This window comes from Sabethes cyaneus, chromosome 3, assembly GCF_943734655.1.
Source record: "Sabethes cyaneus chromosome 3, idSabCyanKW18_F2, whole genome shotgun sequence".
Taxonomy (NCBI): Eukaryota; Metazoa; Arthropoda; class Insecta; order Diptera; family Culicidae; genus Sabethes; species Sabethes cyaneus.
The window spans coordinates 153,975,865-154,002,145 of NC_071355.1; the positions used below are offsets into that span (position 1 = coordinate 153,975,865).

General features: G+C 39.2%; 2 protein-coding genes across 2 annotated transcripts; one reads left to right on the forward strand and one right to left on the reverse strand.

The window, feature by feature from the left end:
* Positions 1-13,867: 13,867 nt before the first annotated feature.
* On the forward strand, positions 13,868-15,246 carry LOC128743973 (opsin-3). Its single transcript, XM_053840689.1, has 3 exons — positions 13,868-14,100; positions 14,212-14,892; positions 14,957-15,246. The coding sequence occupies exons 1-3, from the start codon at positions 13,868-13,870 to the stop codon at positions 15,174-15,176; spliced, it is 1,134 nt and encodes a 377-aa protein (XP_053696664.1). The 3' UTR covers positions 15,177-15,246.
* A 1,250-nt stretch (positions 15,247-16,496) lies between these two features.
* On the reverse strand, positions 16,497-19,567 carry LOC128740291 (uncharacterized). Its single transcript, XM_053835829.1, has 4 exons — positions 19,460-19,567; positions 18,282-18,980; positions 17,454-18,203; positions 16,497-16,688 (listed from the first exon to the last, which is right to left on the reverse strand). The coding sequence occupies exons 1-4, from the start codon at positions 19,565-19,567 to the stop codon at positions 16,497-16,499; spliced, it is 1,749 nt and encodes a 582-aa protein (XP_053691804.1).
* Between the last annotated feature and the right edge of the window lie 6,714 nt (positions 19,568-26,281).

Sequence of the window (26,281 nt, forward strand, 5' to 3'; positions counted from 1 at the left end):
AAGCGTTAGGAAATTATTATTATTAATGATGAAGATATCCATATGAACAATTTGCAACGGCTTCGTTGGTGTTGCTGTTAATTCATATTTTTGTTTATATGGACGTCTTTCGTACTTAGCCTTTTGACAGGGTTTACAGATGTTAATGAACTTCGTGATTTTACTTTTCATGCCTGGAAAGAAATATTTTCGAGAAATGTGGGCTTTTGTTTCATTGATGCCCCTATGGTTAGCATTGTGTTGTCTTTGAATGACTAAGTCTTGTTCGAGTTCGTCTGTGACGTCTTCGAGCATTTTTTCGGTCCAAAAGATTTTAAATGTTTTTGCTCTAGAAAAATAATTTTTGTATATTGTTTGCAAATTAAGGAGTGTGTGTTGGTCACAGAAAAGGCCGTTAGCACAGTTCGGTGATGCACGTTCCTTTAGAATGTTTATAAGTATAGCGGGGCTGAACACTGGTTTTTTGATAATTGTTCTATGGTAGTTTCTAAAGATTGTGTTGCACTCTATGCTATTTTCGTTAGAGATTTCTAAAACTATTTGGTTTCTAAAATCATTGAGCGGTCTCTCGGTTGAGGGAATGAAATCACTGTCGTCAGTGTCTGCAGAATGTTGTGTCATGCTGTCACTGGAAGTGTTTGCGTTTACTTCTATTTCAGGTTGAATTCTGGAAAGAGCATCTGCGTTACTGTTTTGTGTCCCTTTTTTGTAGTTTATTTCGAATTCGAATTCTTCTAGGGCCAATTTCCAATGAAGAAGTCGTTTGTTGAGATCGTTTTTCTGTCTAAGCCAGATTAACGGTTTGTGATCTGTTCTGATTTCAAACTTAGTTCCAAATAGGTAAGGTCTAAAATGCTTTACGGACCATACGATAGCTAATAATTCTTTTTCCGTTGCTGAATATCCCACTTCGGTATCATTCAGTGTACGTGAAGCATATGCAATTGGGTGTTCTTTGCCATCGTCGAAGCGTTGGGACAAGACAGATCCTAAAGCAAAATCGCTAGCATCGGTTTCGAGAATAAATTTTCTTTCGAAGTCAGGGTATTTCAGCAGAGGGTCTGTAGTTAGAATTTTTTTACAATCATTGAAACATTGGATGAATTCCGCATTATGTATAATCTGTGCATCTTTTTTAAGACATTTGGTCATTGGTTTCGTTAATTTCGCAAAGTCTCGGATGAATTTTCTATAATAACCCAGAATACCGAGAAAGCCTTTAATTTCGGTTGGTGTTTTTGGTATTGGCCAGTTTATAATTTTATCGATCTTGTTCGGGTTCGGTTTGATTCCATCTTGTGTGACTACATGTCCCAAGAATTCGCATTCTTTCTGAAGAAACTCGCACTTGTCAAGTTGTATCTTCAAGTTTGCTTTTTCTAGTTTATGTAGTACTTTGTTCAGGTTATCCAGATGTTGCTGCAACGAGTTTCCGAAGATTATTATGTCGTCTAGATAAACTAGGCAACAATTTCCAATCAAATCGCCTAAGATGCTGTTCATAGCTCTCTGGAAAGTTGAGGGAGCATTTTTAAGGCCAAAGGGCATTCTGATAAATTCAAAGTGTCCTTTGTCTGTGCTGAACGCTGTTTTCGGGCGGTCTCTTGGATTGACTTCGATTTGATGAAATCCAGATTTAAGGTCAAGGGTAGTGAAGTGCATGCTTCTTCCTAACCTGTCTAGAATTTCATCGATATTTGGAATCGGAAACTTGTCGTCGATTGTCCGTTCATTTAGCTTTCGATAGTCTACGACTATGCGCCATTTCTGTTTCCCGCTGGCATCGGCCTTTTTTGGCACGATCCAGATGGGCGAGGTCCAGGGTGAAATCGAGTGCTGTATTATTCCATCAGCAAGCATTTCATTGATTTGTTTTTCGACCTCTTGCTTATGAACGTGGGGATACCGATATGTTTTTGTATGGATGGGTATGTCGTCAACCGTTTTTATTTGATGTTGTATGGATGAAGTGCACGATAATTTAAAATTTTCGTCGTGTATAATATTTGAATGTTTCGAAAGTACATTAAGTAAAGCATGTTTTTCTTCTATGTTCAGGTGCGAAATTCTAATGAGTTTCGCGACATCCTGACAGCTTAGCTTTTCGTGTTCTGAAGTTTGGTTTAAATTAATTTCGACTTTTGAGAGAATTCCGTGTACTTGTGCAGGTTTTGTCCATTTGAATGTGATTTGTTCGCCATAATTCATGCTTAGAGCTTTAATAAATCCATTTTGAGATTTGTAGAGTCCGGCAGGAACTTCTGCGTCTCCTATCCTGATTGGTCTTTTTAGTAGAACGTCACCACTTTTTTCTGTTACTGGTATTTCCAAAACTGTAGCAGTGTGAGCATTAAGTTTAATTTCCGGTGATCCAAGATTTCGTATGTTCAGCTTGACCGTTTGTTTTGGTAAAACGAGTCTGTGGTTTGCAATATCCAAAATTGCTTCAAGTTCTGAAAGAGTTTCATATCCCAAAATACCATCAAAAAATGAATGGAATCTGAGAAGGTAAAAATTAGCTTTTTCGTCAGTAGCAAACAATTTAATGGCTACCTTTTCACTGCTTTTGTGACTACCTGAGCTATTTGAAATTTTAATTGTTTTGCATGGAATCCGTACGTTTTTTGGAACCAAATGTGGAGATATGAAATTTTTATTTGCACCACTGTCTATAAGGATTTTTGCCTGTTTGCCAAAAATGTTAAATGTGATAAATGGTAGGCCGTTAGTAGCATTTATTTCATAATGTCCTTGTAAGAGCCTATCTGAAAATTTGACTCTTCTTCCGCTTCTGAAGCTTCACTATCTGTTTCAATTTCTTCATCCTTCTCGGCAGTATGGTTAAAAAGCCTATTTCGTTGATTAGATCTAAGGGATGGGTCGATATCCATGGGCGTAATTCTGTTTCTGTCCGATGATGGTCCAGGTTTTGGATTGGAATAATTTTTCTCTTGATTGAATGGTTTGTAGTTCTTTTCTTGGTTAAATGGCTTGTAAACTTTGCTATGGTGAGGTTGCTCGTGTGCAGGTTGTGTTTGAGATTTCGTTTTTTCTGCGTTTTGGAAGCGACATAAGAATGCGTATGCCGTTTCTAAATCGCTTGGCTGAGCAGTTTGGGCATACCCAAAATATGGTTTACTCAGTCCATTGATAAAAGCTGCTAGAACTTCTTGTTCTAAGAAATGATTTATTGCAACCCAGTGTTGGTTGTAAGTATCGTTTCGTTTGGCTAGAGATTTCATGTTTATCATGATCTCTTTCGTACGTTTGTAGTACGTGTGCAAGGAATCTTGCATTTTTGTTGACCATAGTTGTGTCTGGTATGTAGCAATATTGTTACGATCACCATAAACACTTTCTAGGACTGTTGCCACCTCTTCGAACGTCGAAGGGTTTCCATTAACACAGATCGTATCACGGGCTTTGCCGTCGATCTTGTTTATTATAGCCTGTTCGTAAACAGCGAGTAATTCGGCTGTTACGAGTGGCCTGAATAAATTTAAAGTTCTTCTAGCTGATGTCAGCCATGAACTTAATTGTTTCTTATTCCCATCAAAAGAGGGAATCGTTCTAATAGGATCAGGAATCCTATAGAAATCAATTCGCCGGTCCTCCACAACGGGGGCCTGCTGCTGTCGTTGCAACTGTTGCTGTTGCTGATTTTGTTGTTGTCGGAGATTTTCATTTTCCAACTGGAGAGCGCCGATTCGCTGCTCCATATTTTGAATCGAGTCAAACAGGTGTTGGAAGTTTGGCTCCATTTTTCTAGTATGTTTTAATGCGTTAACTCTAGGAACGGGGTTAAATCTTTTCATAAAAAGGGAGAGGAAATAAGTTACTCACGGTTCTTTACCCTTGAAGGATGAAAATCCACCAACTTAGTTGTTTCCGGTCCGAGCACCACAAATCGCCTGCGGGTTAAGGGATGGCCGTCGTCTTCTCGATGAACACTGTAGCCGGGTTCTCGTAGTCAATGGTTTGACACTAGCACTTTGTCCGAAACAGTTTTTGATTGTGCACTATTTTCTATGCCACGGGTTGGGCCTTTTCACTAATAGATTAATTTGGCTTGCTAGTCCGAGTTTTCACTAAGTCGTAGGGTAAGCCGTACGACTGCGCCAGTTACGTTAGGGGTTCATTTATATTAATAAAAAAATAAACTTTTATTCACCATCACTTAATCTAATACAGAGTTTACACGTTTTCACTACCTTGAGGTCTAACAAGAACTGACTACTGCTACCGCTAAAGTCTACTTCTGAACCTAAGCTGTTGGCACATTCTGCGTTGTCAGGATTTTCGTGTCCGAACATGCTCCAGGTGTATCCAGGCTGCATCGAAGGCTGCATTCTGCTGTGTCAGGAATCCGGGCGTGCGAAAGTTCTGGGCGAACTCCAGCACGCTGATGTCAATCGATATTGGTGCCGGATGTCTGATGTTGAGGTCGGCAATATTTGTGTTAAGCGTGGCGTGCCGGATGTCTGATGTTGAAGTCGGCAATATTCGCTGCTAAGCGTGTGTTGGCGTCTTTGTCGGCTGTTCCATGTTGAAACAGGGAAGAGCCCACGTGTTGTTGATGTTGGTGTCGCTAATGTCCATAACTATATATCGGTACATATATCTCATTTTCCACTTCGATATACGTACGAAAATGTTTACTGGGTTAATTCTCCTGACTATATGATTAAGATACAATTTAATATTGCAATCATCTATACATACTGCTTTATAATTCACAATCATGAGTTGTATATGAGGACACGCACGACTGCAAAACAACTCTTTGTTCACTTTGTTTTGACATACTCTAATCATCATACAATTCCAATATAAAATTGACATGCATACGAATTGATGTGAACTTTCTATCACGATCTTGTGTTATCTGGGATTTACGTCGCTGCTGCTGTTGTTGTCGGGATAGGCGATCAAATCGTCGATATAACCCGCACCACGCGGATCATGAAATTTGAAAAATGATAAAGGGTATCCACGATAAAATTCGAGTTTTTATCTAATCGTCATCAAATATAGCAAAGGCATGGACCTAAAACTTGACCCTTCTTTATCGACAAACTTCGCGGCCGGTTGTTAGAGTACAGGATAGCTCCGGGCTACTACAACGATCCTACCGAGTTTCGAACATACGACAACTGGTTTGTAGACCAGCATCGTACCTCGAAGCGAATGAGGTTTGGTACTACTTCGAAATTGACCTGTATTTGCATATTTACCCATGCTTTCTTCACTTCTGATTTCTTCAACTGTTTCGAATACTTTACAACGTTTCAGAACGTTTAGAGGGTTAAGATTTCGGCACTACCCCAGCTAGGACGTCCTTTGGCACGTAATGACACGAAGCCAAACCCGGCCAGACGATCGTAGAACAGTTGTGAGACTTCAGAAGAGGAAGAAGCCGCTTTTAGAGACACTCTTTCAAATACACCTGTTCATTCCATCTGTAATCATTTCGACATCTTCGGCAAACTTCGACACCGGAGATTCTCTGGAATATCAAATTTATTTTGAAATTAGCTCTCACGTAAGTCTTGACCTCCATAACGCAGCAGTATGGTTTCGTTAGGCTTTGGCCTTCTGCATGAAACTTTAGCTTAGATTCAGTTGTTCCGTACATCTTTAACGGAGAAGTTTGGTTTCCGGTCAAAGCCACCAACTACGCGCTTGTGATCAAGAATTCATTGTTCAAGCGATCTTCAGATGACCTTGGGGGTATCTTTATAAGCAACGTGCTCTCGTCTTCAGTGGGGTCCATCGCCGGTCTATAACGTAAGTTGCCCTCCCAGCAAACACCAACTCGTATATCAATGTACGAAAATTATCGTTATTGACTTTTGATAAATTCTGGATCGTAAATATAGTCTAATGAAACGCACATAAGTTTCTATTCTGTCGTATTTGACGATAGCAAGTGATTGACCTACGACTTTCAGTACAGAATTGTATAGCATAATGAAACTAATCGCTTTGAGTCAAATCTTATCGCATACCAAGACTTATCAAGTTGGATTGTTATCGTATATTTTGTAGTACGTATATGGCCTCCAAATTAGTACGCATATGCTAGTTTTGTGCATCAGATACGAGTTTTCAGGGTATATATAGGTACATATAACTCATTAATTGCTGAGATATGCATATGAAAATGTTTACTGGGCTAATTCCGTCGGCTAATTTTGGCTCCTAATTTCGTGCATCTAGTATTAAAGTCAACAATCGGTCAACAAAACATGCACATTTCCTGCAGCAATGTTTGAATGATTGAAAGAGTAGACTGTACCAAGAAGTAAAAATCTTAATCGTAACCCACCTTAAATTTTAATTCCACTATCGCCTGCTAACTGCGCCATTGACCTGGCCTTGCCGCGAGGACCTCGAATGACTTGTCCCGTCGTTCGAGTGTCTGTACGTCGCGTGCGGGTTGCCGCCGCTGCTAAACCGACGGATGGGGGACTGTCCTATGCCGCTTCGCGCGATGCTTCTGCCCGTTTCCAAGGTACACCGTGGCGCGATTGCTGCTTCGGTCCCGATTCCGGCGAGGTCAGACGACCTAGGGTTTCTCTCGCGCACACGACAGTTCTTCGCAGCCGGCTGCCTATCGTTAGTTTTCGACACACACGGTTTGTGTTAAGGAAGATGGTGGTGGAGTGTCACGGATGGAGTTTCTTCCTACAACCACCCGTAACGCGGAGCACTCGATTTCTTTTCCTCGGGTTTAAACGCGATAACATGCCCGGAAGGATGCACTTTTGTGGTGGATATTAACGAGAAACGCGTGCCGCCCTTTTGTCGTCAATTCACGGCCAGCGTTGCTCTCCGAGAGCATCAGCAGATGACTTTTTCCCCCTTTTCACTTTCGCGAAGGTGCGCGTGGCGTATTATTAACTATTCCGTGTCGGCAGGGAAACGACGATCGATCGGCTGCTTCTTTTGTTACCGCTTTTACCAAAACGGTTGGATCTTTGTCGGAATTAAAATCCGATTGCCGACCACAGTTTGCCTTGAGCCATTATTTCACTCGCGCCTCGAACCTGAAAAAACCACGTTTTGACGTAGGACTACGTCTTTGTTTACTATACTGGGACTGGGTAGCACTTTGCGAAAACGAAAATAGAAGTGTAACGTTTGAATGAAAGATTTCAACTGCTAATAACTACTAAACTACTGAGCGAAACTGTACAATTTATATGTCGTTGGATAGATAAAATGATCAGCAATTTTATGGTGGGGGTGAGAGAATAATTTTATGGAGGGCGTAAGAGGGGGGGCTCCTAGACAAACGAAACACAAATTTCCTCAAAACTCGAAAACTAATCAAGCAAATGAAATTAAATTTGGCATGTGGGGGTTTTTGGAGGCATGAATTTATTTCACGATGGTTTGAGACCCCTCACCCCTGTGGTAAGGAGAAAAGGACTCTCGTACAACGCCTACAACCATTGAGATATAGAATTTTTTTTTTAAAATCACTTGTGTGCACCATAAAGGTTGAAATAGTAATGAATGACCAACCCACAGATTATTGTATTAAATATGATTATGCGAAGCTTGACATGTTCCAATAATCTTACTTTAACTCCCTTGTGACCTTCAAAAGGGCCATTTGTTAAAAATAACATTAAAGCCAAAGCACGTTCATCGTAAATATGACGTGCCATTCGAATGTCCTTCTCTTTTGACACGAATGGCAACAGGCACGTAAGTTAGCAGCGTCGATTCGCTATCTTTTGCTTTGAGAAGGTTTAACTAGTTTACTTTCACACCTTACCGCTTGTTACATAGCAGAAAATATGGCACATACGCAAAAATTTCTGTTTTATTTGTATGAGTCCCTATCCTCCTAGCACAGGGGTGAGAGGTCTCAACCCATCATAAAATAAATTCATGCCTCCAAAAACCCCCACATGCCAAATTTGGTTCCATTTGCTTGATTGGTTCTCGAGTTATGAGGAAATTTGTATTTTATTTGTATGGAAGCCACACCTCTTAAACAGGGGAGGGGTAATAATTCATCATAGAAAAAATTCTTGCCTTCTGAAACCTTCACATGCTAAATTTGGTTCCATTTGCTTGATAAGTTCTAGAGTTATGAGGAAATTTGTATTTCGTTTGTATGAGAGCCCCCGCCCTCTTAGAAGGGGAAGGGGTCTCAGTACACCATAGAAAAAAAATCCTGCCTTCTGAATCCTCCACATGCCAAATTTGGTCCACATGCCTCCTTAAAATTGCTCTCTAAACACCCATAAAATTGCTGGTCATTTTATCTATCCAACGACATATTAATTGTTCAGTTTCATACAGTAGTTCAGAAGCTATGACAATTTGAAATCTTTCATTCAAACGTTACACTTCTATTTTCGTTTTCACAAAGTGCTACCCAGTCCCAGTGTAGTAAACAAAGACGTAGTCCTACGTCAAAATTTATGACTTTTTCAGAAATTTTAGTCGTTTATGTCCCCTTAAAACATGGTGGAAAAAGGGGTATTTCTGCGATGGTGTCCCGTTACGAAATGTAATTAGTTATAGGGTATGTTGCTGCTTCGTCGTAATTGGGTCCTAAAGCCCTATGTCGTTTTTAGCTTGAATCGATGAGGTTAGGGTTAGGAACACATATTGTGATATTCAATTTTATATTTTTAGGCTATTGCCGTTAAAAACCTTTTTTTTAATTTTGTGAAATTTTGAACAAAAAATAAACATTTGGGCAACCTTATATAGACAAACTATAGTTGTGCATGGTTGTGCCAAGCGGTGTCTAGACAACACGAATTATAAAAAGAAACCATAGTCTTGAAATGTCACGGAAAACTTTTTGTTTACCTTCACGCTCATGTGTAAGTGTGTCAAAAAGTCAAAAGTTGCAAAGTCAGGAAATGGCTTGGCAATCGCGACCTAAAACATTTTCTGAGTTTACAGCTCATTTTCCGGTTCCGGTCATCTCAGTTTAATTAAGGCTTTTGTCAAAATCAGCAATAAGCGTAGTGACTGCACTTGGTCACAGCGTGGATGGCTTCAGTTTTCGGATGCAACACCCGCCATCGAGATGCGACCGTTTGGTTAGAAACGCACAGAAATTTTTGGTCTGCCGTTCGCCCTACTGCTGATTCACATCGGAGTAGCAGAACATACCAATCGGATTGATAATACGGTGCCAGTTTCGGTTGACGTTTTTTTTTCATACTGTTTTGCGGGGTCGATTGTACCGAGATTATACTGTTGGCCATCAGTTTGACATCGTTTAGTCATTCTTAGCGCAAACTAGATTTGGACAAAGTCTAGCACCGTGAATCGATGGATTGGAATACATTGCCCGAATCAAAACTTTTATCCGATAACTAGTACAAATTTGATGTTCCACTTCCTCACGACCAGCAAAACGCAGACAAGCACAAGAGACAACTGCGAAGCTGTAACTGTCAAAACGATCAGCTGCTCTAATGTCAAACCAGAGTTGCCAGTAAGAAAAAGTTATCATTGTTGCCAGAAACGTGTTATTTTCGTTATGTCAAGGAAGATCTCTAATGTCAAGGGAGAATAAATTACAATAATTTTGTTTTTTAATTTATTAGTGCTCTGCATCTTTTTAAAAAAGAAAAAACTATACTCTGGTAGTCATAATGGGAAGCTTTATCGTTCCTGCTAAAAAATCATCTTTTTATCACAAATTTTAGGACCCAATTGCCTATTCCCGTCCTATCCAACACAAATTATTATAAAATATCAGCGATTTTTATGACACACAATGCAAAATTAGTTATTCCCTAATATTTTTGTTTGTTGCCTCTCATACGCGATCAATCAAAGTGAGCTGAGATCTATTTAAATGCGTTTTTTCATTGAAGCACTCCTAGCAGCCAAATTCCCAACGTTTTTTCGTGCGACGAAGAAGAAAATGTCGACTAATCGTTTCAATTTCCGTTCCATAAAATGAATATAACTCACGCAACGCATTGTTGTTATTCTGCAACCAGGAAAACTTGCCTAACCTATAGAAATTTTGCAGAATAACATTTGTCATGCTGTCCTACACAAATACATGCGCGCTAGCTTCGTAAACATTATTGTGATTTTTAGTTCGGACGATGAAAAATTTTGATGGACAAGTTTTAAAACGGTACGACGAATTTAAGATATGAAGTTAGTTGCGTAATTTCAATCAAATGCTTTATTAATCGCATTTTGGTGAATTCAAAGGGCACGGATCGGAAGGTAAGTGTGTTTGAGTCAAATCAGCAGCAGAGCTTTTGGATTATTCATTAAATCCACCTAAGAAATGATGAAAATTAGAGTGACTTTCCTTACTACGACGGGAAGTGGAAATAAATCCTACCTACCTAAATAACAATCTAAATCAAAAACCACGTTAGAAAGTACATTCAACAGCAGTGATTAAAATTTTCACTCACATGTAGGATGAACATTTTTCGCTCACCCATTATTCTCATATGATAACTAGATTCTGGGGTTATCTGTTTAAATGTTTTAAATTAACAAATCATGATCGCTTGTTTCTAGGGATAAAGGAAAATATGGATAGCCTGCGCTCACGAGCGACAATACATATGTATAAAACATTCTCGTTTCTCTTTTGCTAGGTTATAAGTCGTAGTAGGCAAAATTCATTGAATATCGCGCATTTGAAACGATAAATTGAATGCCTGTTCAACAGACATAATTTAAAACTTGTTTAGTTTAGTAACTTAGTCACAAACGTATTTTTTACTAGCGGGAGCAAACTGTCAATGAAAGTCGGGTCTTCGTCATAACGGGACACGCTGGAGTGTGTCATTAGGGTAAGACGGGGTAAGAAGGCCCGGCGGGATAAGACGGACCACGTCGATTTCGAATAGAAATCCTCAATTTTTTTTTGCAATTCGCCACCGTAACGTATTTGTTAACGTATTTGAATACTTTCGAAACACTCTGTGGTGATCGGCTACACAAAACGTCAAAATTCGAATCAAAACAAACTATTCACTCGTCGTGACTAATTTTAGCAGCAACAAATTTAAGAGATTTTTGCAAAACAACGGAGTATTTCGACGTTTCTCCGCATCGCTGACGTTTGTATCCTGTTTTGTGTGTGTCGGTATAGGTATGTAAAATAGTACGGCTTAAGTGAAAAATGCAAAATGGTGAAGATTGTGATTGTGGCCATTTTTCACGGAGTAAAAGGGTCATGCGTTGTAGTACCGCCATCCGGGGTGACATTGGGCCACGGGGGTGAGATTGGGCCAAAAACCAAAAATGTTTATTTGTGAAAATTTATATCTGTAGAAACTGGTGACTTAAATTCAAAATGATGATGAACATAACATATTTATTCATAACTTAGAATGGAACACAGATAATATTAGCAAACTATTTAGCCTAAGCAGGGTTTCAAAGTTCGCGATCAAAAATACGCGGAAATAACGCTTGTAAAAAATGTCCCGCATAAACCAACCCAAACAAGAAATCGCATCAACTTGCTATCTTGAAGATATATAAACTAATCATTTACAATGTTTCGAAAGGTTATTATGTGTTGGATAAGTTTTGATTACGAAAATAATATTTTTCGAAACTTTGTACTTTTCGAGCTTCACGGGGGTGAGATTGTGCCAAGCCATAATGTACGATCCAATTTGTGAATTTCACATACACAACAAAAATACGTCAGTATACACCAGCACACTCACATTCTTTACTATTGAGCACAATATTTTGACAGATTAGATAGCATCATCCATTTTGGAGCAAACTGCATCATAGGTCTGCTAAATAATTTAAATTAATTTTTACTTTTTCTCTGGAAATTTCAGATACTTTGAATAAACACTCTAATATAAGACGAATATATTATACCGTGAATAAACTGCCAGTTTTAAGGAGGGGGGAGGGGGGTAGGATAGGCCACATGTTCTGCGGCCGCGGGTTCTTGAACGAAGTAATGGTTACTTTTGTTAAATAATCAAATAGATATGCTTCCTTAGGATACACTCTTTCATATATCTCCCCCTTGTTAACCCTAGAAATGCTACTGGCTATATAAAGGCTGTCCATTGACTACGAACTCATTTTTAGTTATTTCAGACCTCCTCAGGTTATTTTCGTTCATACTTTTTGTATGATGCGTTGTTTTTGGCCGACCCCCTGCCCCTGATAGTCCGCTTAGTTCATGGATGGCCCCAAATGAACTACTTTATACTGATCTTTATGTGTATTGTTTATAAACATGCTAATGTTCACTGTTTAGGTTTTTAGCCTAACTTTATGTTTTTGGCACAATGTCACCCCCTAGAAGGGGTGAGATTGTGCCTAAGTTGATGCACTTCCAGTAAAATTAGGTTTCATTGTAACTAGACCATCTCTACGGTAGTTGTTAATTGAACAATTTAGTATATATTGGCAGCTTCGAAATCAACTTAGTTCCTAAATTGTGTGTATACTGAGCTAAAGAACAAAAATATATACTTTTTTGGCACAATCTCGCCCCGGATGACGGTACTAAAAATGTTTGAAGGTTTTTCTGTGTGATGTTCGTTTTTGTTTGCGTAGATGCCTCGAAAGTATATTAGAAAAACATCGCGGATACAGTAGACGGCGGATCAGATGAATCAGGCCAAATTAGCCATTGATAAAGGTATGTCCATCAGGACAGTATTTACCACATTCGGAATTCCCCTTCGTCGGACAACCCTTCGTCGGCAGATTAAAGTACGTAACGATACGCCAACAATGAGGCTCGGATCTTGAACTTGTTTAGCATTTGCTAGAACTGGAGTAGCGGTTCTATGGACTCAGTGTGATCATAGAACTGGCATTTGAGTTGGCTGAGCGGTACAACTTAATTTTATGTTAGTTACAAGCTAATTTTTATCAAAAATCTTTAAAAAATATGTTTCTGTTGGGTAAATACTATTGAAGTTAGTTTTGCAAATCTGAAAACGCATAAAAACTGCCACGATTCGGCTAACTCCGTCATGGTCCGTCTTACCCCTTTGGTGGTCCTTCTTACCCCGCCTGAAAATTGACGCGTGATATTTAGACGGTTCAATAATTGGCGAAAAATCGTGAAAAAATACACGAAACAAAAATAATTGTATAATTTTCAATGGTGGGTAAATGAATGCTTATTTATGTGTGCTACAAGAAAAAGCGAACTTTCGAACGCATTTTATGCTAGCAATTTAATTGCTTAGGGGGGCCGTCTTACCGCGTCTTCTCCTACATCAGAATTTTAAAAATATTTGAATTTTACCTCTTGCTTCTTGTAACTCGTGTTTACATGTCGACCCCAAATTTTTCAAAGCAGATTTACAGCAATGCACACCACAAACTAGAAATTCGCGACAACAGCATGACGTTAAACGGATTGAAACTTTTCTCAAAGCTAGTCAGGCGCTATTTGCCACACCATACGTTGCATACAGTGGAATAGTATCTCCGGTTGATCCATTTACAACTAGGTAATCCCTTATAACACGCGATTCGATGTAGCTCGCAGCTACCATACATCCTGTTGGAAAATCATAATCAAATCCTATCGCATGCCTTGCAACCGAAGATCGCCCATGGTTGTAATCGAATTATTGTCACGAAACCAACTGCTGCACTCACAAGTCATCCGCCAAAAGCGCCAAACCTATAAATACCGTCGTCCAGAACTCTGGGATTGAACATTTGTGAAGCATTCTCGAACAGAATCGGTCTCAATTGTTCCGTGCTTGGATAGAATAATAGCCTCAATCCTGTCGTGGTGCAAGTGTAGTTTATTCCGCCAGTTTCGGGTGTTTGGTGTGCTTCCTCCGCCAGAACCGGATTATCCCAGCTGTCTACACCAGCCAGATAGAAGTCAAAATCCAAGATGTTCCTTCTAAACGACAGTAGCGCACTCATATTCCCCATGGCCCGCACTAGTGAAATTCCCAAGATGCTTGGGTGGAATCTACCACCGGAGGAAAAGGACTTGGTTCACGAACATTGGAGAGTTTTCCCTGCACCACCCTACCACATGCACCTGCTGCTTGCCATGATCTACTTCGTGCTGATGATTGTTTCCTGCATAGGAAATGGAATAGTTGTGTGGATATTCTCAACGTAAGACTACTGAACAGAAAAAATACTAATTCTATGATCCTACCGGAGTGCTCGACTTTTCGAGGATAGGTGAACTAACCATGAAATATTTGACCGTTTCTTTTTTCACAGCGCGAAGTCACTGCGGAATGGATCCAACATGTTCATAGTAAACCTGGCCATTTTCGATCTACTCATGATGATTGAGATGCCAATGTTTTTAGTGAACGCCGTATCTGAACGAATGGTTGGTTATGGTGACGCTTGTATCGTATACGCGGTGTTGGGTTCAGTTTCAGGTATCGGAGCTGCAATTTCAAATGCTGTCATTGCCTTTGACCGGTACCGTACCATTTCTAACCCATTGGATCATCGCCTCAGCCGAAAGCAAGCCGGAATTCTAGTTGCCATAACTTGGTTTTGGACGCTTCCGTTTACTCTGCTGCCGGCGTTTAAAGTGTGGGGTCGTTTTATTCCTGAAGGTTTTCTAACAACGTGTTCCTTCGACTACCTAACCGACGATGCGGAAACCCAGGCTTTCGTTTTGTCCATTTTTATATGGGCCTACGCTATTCCGATGATACTGATTTGCTATTTCTACATGCGCTTGTTCGGTCATGTCCGCCAGCACGAGGCAATGTTGAAGAACCAAGCACGGAAGATGAATGTCGAATCATTGGCAGCCAATCGTAACACCAAGGCTCAAGCGGTAGAAATGAAAATTGCCAAAGCTGCATTCACCATCTGGTTCCTCTTTGTATGTGCATGGACACCGTACGGTATCGTCGCAATGACCGGAGCCTTCGGAGACCGGTAAAGCGAGCTCTTCAGCAACTGATAATCATTTTTTTACCCGAAACATTTTATATTTTTCTAGAACTCTGCTAACGCCATTCTACACCATGATCCCAGCCATGTGCAGTAAAATCGTGTCCTGTTTAGATCCTTGGGTATATGCTATAAGCCATCCAAAGTACCGCCAGGAGCTGGAGCAGCGGGTACCGTGGTTGGGCGTGAGAGAGGAACCGGACAACGCTAGCAATACCGACAGCAAGAACACCGTTCTAGCAGACTCGGAGAGGGTGAACGGAGAGTAACCATGGCAATGGTGATAGTAATTCGTCGTAAGCTGCAAAATGGAAACTTGATGATGACCAACGGCTATGTTAAAAGGACCTAAATGTATGATATATTATATTTTTTATGTGTTATTTCAAAGCAAAACAAGACGCGAAAATAAACAACGCAACGACAGAGCTCTAAATTAGTTTGTTTTTATTCGGGGTAGGTTTTATTTTTCCAGGATTCCGACGGTTAGCATTGTTCCAAAAACCTGAGAATCCTTATTGAGGAGCAGGATCACTGCAGTTGTTATTTGGAATTATTGTTATGTCCCGTCGTACAGGGAGCTGTCCCGGCGCAACAAGGTTTTATTAAAGGGTATCCCGAGCAAAGTTCCATAACATAAAAATAGCAAAATTTGTTATCCTGTGATTAAGTTTTGATAACAGGATATGGTAAAAACTTATATAAATTAAGTGACAACATAACAAAAATGATAACAAAAATCGTTCGGCTTGATATCAAGTTTTTACTATACTCAGTTATCGGTGAAAGCAAATTAAGTCCAAATTTTGTTATCAAATTCCTTCACTATTGAGAACATGTGTTGTTATCATGATGTTATCTGAATAACAAAAAAATTGAAATTGATGAAAATATCACCTAGTGCGCGGCGACTGGTGAACCATAAAAGCTCATGGTACATAAAAAACAAAACAAAAATGAGACTATTTCTTACCTGGTGCTCTTCCAAATAATTATTGTTTCATGAAAATCAAAAATTGAGCTACTGTTAGTGGCTTTCATGTAAAAATCGCCATTAGCTTGATCGCATCACAATGTGATGCCATCACTGTTTACACTTTAAATTCAATGCAAAAATTGCCATAAATAAACAACGTTGCTACCTATATCGTACAATAATTTGTATTGGAATCTAAGATTCTGCTTTGTAGTATAAGCATTGGTGGAAGTATCTGTGAAAGCTCTGCATTTCCACAGACATTGCAAAGAAAAGGGAGTTTGCAAGGTTATAATAATTGTAACATGTCCAGTAGGAACAAAATAAATTTTAAAGTAACGTCAACTACTGCTAGTTGTTTTTATTATCTATTGTGATTGTTATACGCAAAACATGCTCCTCTGACAAATGCTAGGTAATAGTTAAAAAGTATGGTTTAAATCAACTGCATTTAACTTGCAAATAATATATCATATCTTATTACTAATCATTGTAAGATATTTAACGTATAATATTTTCTTTCATTTATGTTTACGACTCATCACATCGTATTTTTGCATTTCAGAATAAAATACATTACCTTAAATTGCGTTCTACTTCTACTAATCGTCCATTATGGCGCCTGTTGTTTGTTCAAGCGCGGGTCCCGCGCGCTTATCTTCAAAGCATCAGTGCACGGACGTGCTTCAGAGGAACCCACGTTAAACATTATTCGGATACGTGGATCCAAGCTATACTTAGGCTCAACTTCGAACGATTGCCGAACGCGTTGCAAATTTGGTACAGGAATGTCGATTGGAATTAACTGAAACGATTAAAATAGGCAAATTTAGAATTAAAAGAACTTACACGGTGGACGACGAATTTGACAATTTTCACTTGAATACTCTTAAAGCTATCCTTATAACTAATTTATATCATTCAAAACGATTTAACGTAAGATGTGAGATGCATATATGGATTCTTAAACGCTAAGTCTGATACAACATGTGGTTTCAAGAATATATGCGATAACAAAGAATAATTTAACTATCAAATTCGTCATCTATCGAAGCATGCTTCTTAGTGGCAGTCCCTCCACAGTTGTAGATCGCCCACGTTTTTGAAAGAACCATTCCTGTAAATATGATGAAAATTAAATTAATTTATTCTGCTAAGACTGTGAATTCATAGCTGGGGCTGATGCACAACTGTGGGGTGACTGCGGTTATAGAGTGCACGCGACCTTTAACAGCATATTTAAATACGAGCAGGTCATGACAACGTTTCGGTTAGAATAGCCAATGGACGGTAAAACAATGGGATGTATACGGCAAGGCAAATGATGTGACTCGGCAAATTTTAATTCGATGCCATTCACGTTTCGAATTTGCTTAAAATTAACTTTTTAAAATTAAAAAAACTTGTGTGTGCAATGAATGAGAGAAAAACATCATCATTCATTTGTTTCGAGTATGCCCTGACTGAATGCAAATCCATTCATAAAATATGGCATAAAATATTTATCTACATCTTAAAAGCTTGCGTCTTAGTCATGATCGCGTGCACTCTAGATTTATTTTTCCCTTACACTGTAGGAAACGAACGGAAACTTTCCGCAAGATGCTTCGATCTCCTGAGCCGGCGTATACTGATCGATACTAGATTGAAAAGGAATTGGCAAACCAGTTTGATTGTCGTTGTTGTAGTTGGTTTGAAAAGCTGAGTCTACTACTGACGTGTCAGTATTCATAATGTCAACGGGTAGATCACTCTCCGTGTTATTCCAGGCTACATCAACCTCTTTACCGTCGCTAGCAAAAGAATCCAATTTACGAATTTGCTCAAGGATCCTCTTGGCGGATTCCAAATTGCTGTTATTGGGATCTTCATTTTCTGAATTTAACATTTGTTGTAATTTATCATATCCATCGCTTTCAAAACTTTCAATAGCTGTTGAATCGAGATCTCCTAGATTTTCGCTATGAGTAGCTTTATACTCAGTAGTGCCTGTTAGTGTTAAATGAACTCCTTGCTTTTTTTCCAATGACTCCATTTGACTTAGAGTATATCCTTGATTTAACAAACTGCCAATACGAAATACTGCGGGTTGTTCCGAATTTTTCTCCTTAAAGTTCACAGTACATTTGTCCAAACAGTTGCTTAAAGTCTCGTTTCCTTCGTCATTGGAGTTATTGGAGGATGTTGGAGTTATCTCAAAAGAACTTGTAATAGAAACAGTCGATGAGCTCGTGTCATCATTCAAATTGTTTTGCAATTCCTGTTTCTCAACCGATGTTACGGCTGAGACTGCTTGTTCTTCGAGCTTGGGTGCGCTCAGCTAAAATTTTGTTAATAATAGAAGCATTTATCTAAAACATTTATAAATAAATCCTTTTCTGAATCGCCTAAAACTTACCTCTAAATCTGCAATGTTCGCTTTGTCCGCTGAAATCTTAACCTCATTTAAGCATGAATCTTGACAGTCAACGGGGAAGTTCTTAACTTTCATCAACGTATCATTGTCAATACCCAAATTTACTAGTTTAGTTGCGCTTAATGCAAGCAGTTCACTCTTGCTTCGAACACCGTTATTAGCCAAACTTACAATCTGTCGGCACGTCAGAATATCCTTCAATTCACTCGCCAGCCCCACCGCTTCCTCTAGCAGCTGGGTTTTGATTGCTTCGCTTATTAGAGTAGAATAAACTGGGTAAGCCGGTTCTATTTTAGGAAAATAGTTATCTTCAATTAAACCTTCTTGTTCCATCAACAGTAATTCTCTATGGCGTTCATCAAAGGTCTTTTGGAGAATCACTTCTGGAAAGCATGGAAAACGCTGAAGCATGTTGGCCGGAGCGGTTCTTACATGATTCCAAAGCGCTTCTTGCATGTCCGGCTGCAATGCCTTTCCATGTCGCAGCTTACAACGATGTCCTTCAGAGCACTTCAATCCAAAGTAATAATATTTACATGGGAATTCTGAATGCATATATCGGCAATTTGCCTTCGAACAATGGTCCAGAAAGAAAAATCGACAAAGTTTCTTTTGCGGTCCCAATCCCGAGGTTTCGTCGTCGCTCGAATCACCGCTAAAACGACGTTTAGTAGGAATTGACTGCAAATAAACATCAGTTCATTACAAACGAGGACATCGAACATCAGAATAATGTACCTTTTCAATTTCGTGTTGCGCCATCGAAACGATCTTTTCGATCGCGTCTATCTCTTAAAGCCCTTAAAACACAATTCTTCGAGCCGAGCAGAGTTTAATAGAAACTAAAATCTTATTTTGTTGAAGTGACACTTTTTTAAAAACAAAATGAGAAGTTTTCACAGTACTTACCAGTTTTGTTCCAAAATTTGATAAATAAAATAAAAAGTACACTCACGCAACCCGCAACGGCGACATCTTTGTAAACTAAAATTAGGGATGGCAAACATATCGATACTCATCGATAGTATCGATATTTCCGAGACATCGTCGATCATCGATAAAATTGTCGGATTAACGATAATTATCGATATTTTTAAACTCTTGGTTATATGACATACCCCCCCTAACACCCGCATTCACTTCTTCACCATGCGAATCACCCTTAAGGTAGGCTGACCGGACGTCCCGGATTCGGATGGCACCTCGAATTCCTCATCTGACCAATGTCGCTGGTGACTATTCTCTTCATCTTTAGCTTTTGCTGTCATCTTCAGTATTGCAGAACTGGACGAACCCGTGGACAATTTGGTGCACTCAGTTCTTTTGAGATGAACTGAAGTCCAGTGTCCATTGTAGCATGCATGCTGAAACTGCGACAGGCTTCATGGGACTTAATGAAGGGCCAAATCCGCCTGGTAAGGTACCTACTCCAGTGTATCAGTGTACAGATCCCTTGCCAAGTCATGACCTTTTATCATGAACCCATCCCCAAAACCAATCTCGAATCTGCTAAAAATCCTACCGCGAGCCAGAGCATGAAGAATTTAACCCGTGGGTTTGGCTGAAATCGGCCTTATTCATCATCGAGTCAGACACATGCATCGCGTTTCGTCATCACTTGGCCGCACAGCTCACGAGACCGGATTTTAGCCTTTGTTTATTGTTTGAGGTTTCTGTTATTCTTGCTCGGTAACACCTGTATTCATTCCCAGACGGATTTGCAATACAGTCAGAATTCAGTTCTTTTGCCAAAGCACAATCCGTGATGCTGAGATCAGCCTTGACTTTCCGAATGTCCCTCAACCGCAGTTGATAATCAAGAGTTCAACTCCAACGTCTGGCCTGCGCCATGCCGCCAGCCTTGAGAGTTTACCTGCACCCCTCAATTACTCACACTACAGCTCTTTTAGGATAATCCGTCTGTCCCGCCAACTCCAGACCCGACGCTGGATTCTGCCCCAGACCGCACATAATGATTTTCATTTCTTCTCCTGCATGATGAATATCTCGAAACCACGGTACCTTTAAACTGCGAAAAAATATACCGAGCAGAACTGTTTACAAATAACTCAACATTACCAACCGATTTAGCAAATAAGCCAATCAATATGTCCCGCATTAATAAAAAAAAAATCCGTTCACTTTACCTTAAGGCCACCATTCGTGTACAAACTTAGAAAATTTTGTCTAGAATATCGACGAGTTTAGGCTTTGCCAACATGTTCAACATGGCTGACAGAAATCGAACAAAAATTCGGCAGAAAAATCTGAGCAAAACCGCGTAAGGCAAAGTTTCTGCTAGAAACGGTTGTTGCCTTGCTGCTTGATTTCACGGGTAACAGCGGGAAGATATTTGTCAGAAAGTCTGGAAGAAACAAGGGAAGAAAAAAGTTTTCGCTGCTAGACATTTGGGTGGATTTCGCATAGCGGGGTTCAGCGCTCAACTAGAATAACCTAACCAATCAAGCTCAACATATTCATGTTGGTTACTGTCACACACATAGAGTATAAGGAACGCTGCCAGTGCCTTGGTTGGCCTCGCCTGTCAATATATGGTTTGTATTGAAAATTATCGATACTTATCGATAATATCGATAAAATGACGGGAAATATCGATTGCTATCGATAACCATTTTTGGCGATAATTGCCATCCCTAACTAAAATCTGTAAAAAGTTGACTTGACAGCAGGGCAGGGATGCCAGGTGATTTTTTGAAAAGTTTTCACGAATCCCACAAATCAAGGAAAAATTGAAGATAGAATTAACAAAAGGGCGAATATCGCAAGCGCAAACAAACCGAGTGAGGGTTGATTTTCCTATGCTGGTCCAGCAAAAAATAACTCTCACTCGTTTTGTTTACATTTGCGACATTCGCCCTTTTGTTAATTCTATCTAAAAATGTCTTCATTTGTCTTCCTTCCCCGCATAATCAAAAACTATTGGTAAAACGGTAAGTATTATAAATGTACTATATGACCAATAGTGATTGTTCGTGATATAGTTTCATATTAGTTGCTACTATTCGAAGTCGTGGATGTTAAACCATTCAGGTACGATATTGTACATAGTTAGTACTAAATAAATAATAAGAACGAAATGCTGACTATGCTTTCTATAGTTACTATTTGTGGTATAGTGCATTAAATGCAAAACAGCCATTTTGTTATACAATTTTGAAGCGAGATGTTGTGCGTCCCCAACTCCTCGATAAATTATATGAAAAAGTGCAGGTAAAACATAATGAATATGTTTTCATTTTAAATTCATATCATATGTAGTTTTTCTTTTTTTATTACAGGTATTTTCTAAAAGACGCAGAGTCTAGGCCAGAGTATACATCGCTTCACAAAAAATGTGTATACACGAAGAGGTAATTTGGCTACTTTTTCTGCTTTACGGCCTAGATCCGTGCAGGTTTATGCCGTATCAGGAACTCGTCCCCACTTCCTGACCTCGGTCCTGAGCTACTCGTCGTCAATCGCCTGGGTGTTTCGACACCTACTGCGGACCGCTTCAATCTTGTCGAGCCATCTCCCGTTGGGACTTTATTCGTGAATTTATTTGGTGAAGCGAACACATATTGCAGGTTGCCGCATGTTGTCCGGCATCCACACAAATAAAACTTTTGTTTGTACTATTCATGAGAAAATAAATGAATCATTTAATTACAAAACAATATTTAGATCATTAAATATAATACACCAACGATTCCATGTACAATCCAGTAACCATATTAGAACCATTAGTGCAATGTTACATACACCATTAGAGACCATATAATTATCATTGTCCCTATCATTCAATGTGAATCGTTTGTTTCCGAAAAACCATAATAATACTATATATGTAACAGTTTTAGTACAATTTCACTGACTATATATCCACCATACCAAGTATGGTATCGCCAAAAAATTGTTCGCGAAAATCAGCATTTTTGTATGGTAACCAAACCTAACGACTAGTTCATGCAATGGTTATTTCTCAGTTTACCATTTGGCACATAGTCAAAACCATTGCTGGGTATAGTCTGCATATGGTTATATGATTATACAGCAAATGGTTAGAAAACTATACGGAAAATCGTTGGCGTATGGTATTTGACTATGCGGGTCGGCTTTCCGCCCATTTAAATTGCATGGTGAAAACATGTGTTCACATGTCTTCAAGCGAAGACATTAAATTTTCAATTTTTCAATTTTCACTTTTTTGCAGGGGGGATCTATTGGTAAGGAATTGTGAAACTCACATGTAAAGGGGCAGGCAGGTGATCATAATTTTCAATGCCGCTCTTGCAACTTCTTTTCTTACCGATTTGCTGCTCTTGCCTGTATATGTAGCTTCCGAAAAGTTTCTTAGTTTGTTTTATTTACGCTAAAAATCAGATATATGCATTATCGGGATCAAAACAATACAAACGACGACAATTGCACTGCGTGCGTGGGTTTGAGTTTCTGTCAACTGCAGCAGACAAAAATAAAGTTGCGAGTCCCCTGGCTCAAAATTAATCACACGCCGTTTGGTCCATGACAGTACAAACGTCATGGACCAAACACCATCTGCGGTAACCAGCCCATCGACATCTCTATATCGAGCTGCAGTGAACGTCAGCGACAGCATGCCCTGGGCTCAAAATTTGACAGCGGGCCCAAATCAGACTGCTGGCAGTTGAGTGAAACGCAATACTGACATGCTATCTCATTTTCGCACACACGAGATGTTGGCGGCGAAAACATGGTTGCCTGCCGATGGGGTGGCGGTAACGCACACATGTATGGAATTTGACAGCAATAGATCCCCCCTGCTTTTTTGTAACAAAAATGTCTTCAAAATGCAGATTAGAGTGACTATATACAGAGTGGCGCCAAGTCATCCCAAATGTATGCAATGCGGTTTATCCTAGGTTTTTCTTTCTCTTTCCTGCATACGCGTTGGATAGGTTGTCTGCTCGATTGGAATGACACTGACAGATAATTATCATTCCAATTTTGACATTGTCGCCACTCTGTATATAGTCACTCTACTGCATTAGAGTGACTATATACAGAGTGGCGACAGATATGTCTTCACTTCTGGCATCTCTGCTTGACAGTCGATTTCGAGCACCCCACTGTCACAAATGTCATTCCCATACATTTTTCGTGTAGCCAACATCTCATCTAGCCCACAACAAACTTTGCCTCGGACAAAATGTATTTGTGAGTAGCCCGCTCTAACTTCAGCCTCGGATGAATCTGTATTGGTAAGCTCCCGAACAAAGTTACTTTTTTGGTTTTTTTTCTTTTTGTGTCGGACGTGTAGGAAGCGTAAAAAGATGTTAGCTACTTTACCCTTCAGTTTCATACGCCTGATTTCGAGCTACGGGGCAGAGATGCCAAATTTTCTGAACAAAAGTCTGGAACTGCTCGAAAACCGAAAAAATCGAGCAGTTTTCCGGCTACTCGAATTTTCTGGTTTGAAAATAATCTGCGAAAATCTGCACACTTTTTTAGGAAGTCTGTGAAAGTTTAAAGAGCTTCGAACAAAAATCTGCACCAAAACAATAAAAGTCATAAAAACTGCGCATATCTGCAAATTTATAATGATCTGCAAGACCGTTCCAAAAATCTGGAATTTGCAGACAAATCTGCAAGTCTGGTATCCCTGCACGCATAGGTACCAAAATGTTAATTTTGACAGCAACCAAAAAATTTGCTGAGAATTCCCCTTTACCGAGGAGACCGAGGACCATTTGAAGGTTGCTCTCTTCACTCCTACATGAGAAAGAGATAGCAACACACCGTGCCCTTTTGAGTTCGAGTTCGACTTGACTCAACGAAGGGCAATGAGGTTTAAAAAGGTGTGAAAGAAGAAGACATTTGATGCACTGATAAAAATAGACACGGCGTTACCAAAAGATCTTACACATGAATTTCAACGTGCAAATATTATGATAATCTTGTTTTATATGAAGATAGAATTAACAAAAGGGCGAAAGTCGCAAGCGTAAACTAACAGAGTGAGGGTTGATTTTCCTATGCTGGTCCAGCAAAAAATAACTCACCCGTTTTGTTTACACTTGCGACATTCGCCCTTTTGTTAATTCTATCTAGATATGTCAATCATTCGGGTATCAAAAGTGTTTTCGTTCAATTTAACGTGAAATGAAATATTTCATATGGAAAACACGTTAAACCATGCTTTTCAAACAAACCTTCAATCAACATGGTAGCACAGACAAACAGATATAACACTCGTTTTCCATTCATCGTACCGATAAAACCGTCATTTCAAATTTGGGCTTAAGGCCCAGACACAATGCATACGGATTTTACTATACGTTGCGGAAATTTGACAGAAAACCCATGCAAAAACTGTCGAATTACCGCAACGTAGTAAAATCCGTATGCATTGTGTTTGGGGCTTTAGTCGGGAACAGGGGGGTGGTGTCAAGCGAAAATTTCGTACCTAGCATCGAAATCATCAACCCCATAAAAAATTCCTCCTATTTAGTATTTGCAGTAGTATTTCCAAAACAACAATCCCATTTCTTCCAATGTTTGTTCTTCATAAAAACACAAATACTCAATAGACCAAATCATCATACCGTCAATTGACAGATACTGGCGCCCTTGTTTACATTTTGGAAAACTTTCTTTTCCGTTTATAGCGAATGTAGCTTGTGTTTTAACATTTTACAGGCATAATAGCTTTTAAATTTAGTCCTAATGCTGTTTAAACTCGGTTTAAACAACAAACTTGCTGTTTAAACAGCTGAAACTTTTTTGGGCTCTGCGGTCTGTTTGTAAACAAGGGCGCCAGTATCTGCCAGATGACGTCACCTTGATTTGGTCTATAGTAAAAAGCATTCAGTCTACAGTGGACCCCCGTTCGTTTGAACGCATGCAAACTAACGGGGTTACTTTTTAATTTGAACAACTGGTAACCCTAAATATGCTGGAACTTGTGTGAACTGGTTGCCCTGTTCTTTGTTATTGTTTTGGTGGTTTGATTCAGTTGGTGTAGTATCGTAATTCTGTAATACAAATAACTTCATTCGCATTTACATTGACCATCATAGTAGGCTATGCGCATTAGTTATAAAACCTATAAAAGACATAATACATTCTTACTGAATCTACCTTTCGAACCACACGTGTTTCATATATCTCCGTCTAGTTTGAAGCTGTTACATTTTGGCGACGAGGATGGGATCGGCAAATTCGTTTGGTATGTATAAAATACTTAGGAAAATAACAAATCGCGAGTTGATTGCTTAAATGCAGATATATTGATGTGAATAATTCTAGCACGATCAATTTATAAAAATAAAAAAGGACTGTTTGGTTTGAGATACGTTGCTTGAATGCAGTAGACAGAAAATTTGATTTGTGACAAAGCGAAACAAGCTGATACTCGTTGCTTAAATGCAGTAGACGGAATTGTGATTTGTGAAAAAGAGACTCGTTGCTTAAATGCAGTATGTGAATTTTGTTTTGTAGAAATTGGTTTCAAAATGTTCGCTTAAATGCACTTCGAACAGGAAAAGTTAGGTGATGCACAATTATAGTTACCATAGTAACTATGGTTACTTTGATGATGCGAGAAAATCAGAATAATGCAGTTCGAACAAGAACCGTTTGGCGATAAACAAAAATGGTTACCTTAGTAACAATGGTTACTACGGTAACTATGGGTTGAGTTATGAAAGCAGAACGAAACTTGCAGAGACAAAGTAGTTACGAGCCGAGCAAAGTAGAACATATTTGTCAAGATATACAAGATATTTTTGTTATGTCAAGTAATCGGTTAGTTGTTTAAAAGTAATAGATATACGTTGAAGAATTATTTTATAGTGAGACGCATTTATAGTTAAATCAAGTTAAAAAAAAAAATGAACTGAGGAGTCGAGTGACTGATGTGCTGATTGATTTGATGTTTTACAGAAACAATGCGATCACTTGGACTGCAGCTAAAAGCGTTTGAATACGCGTCGTATACTAAT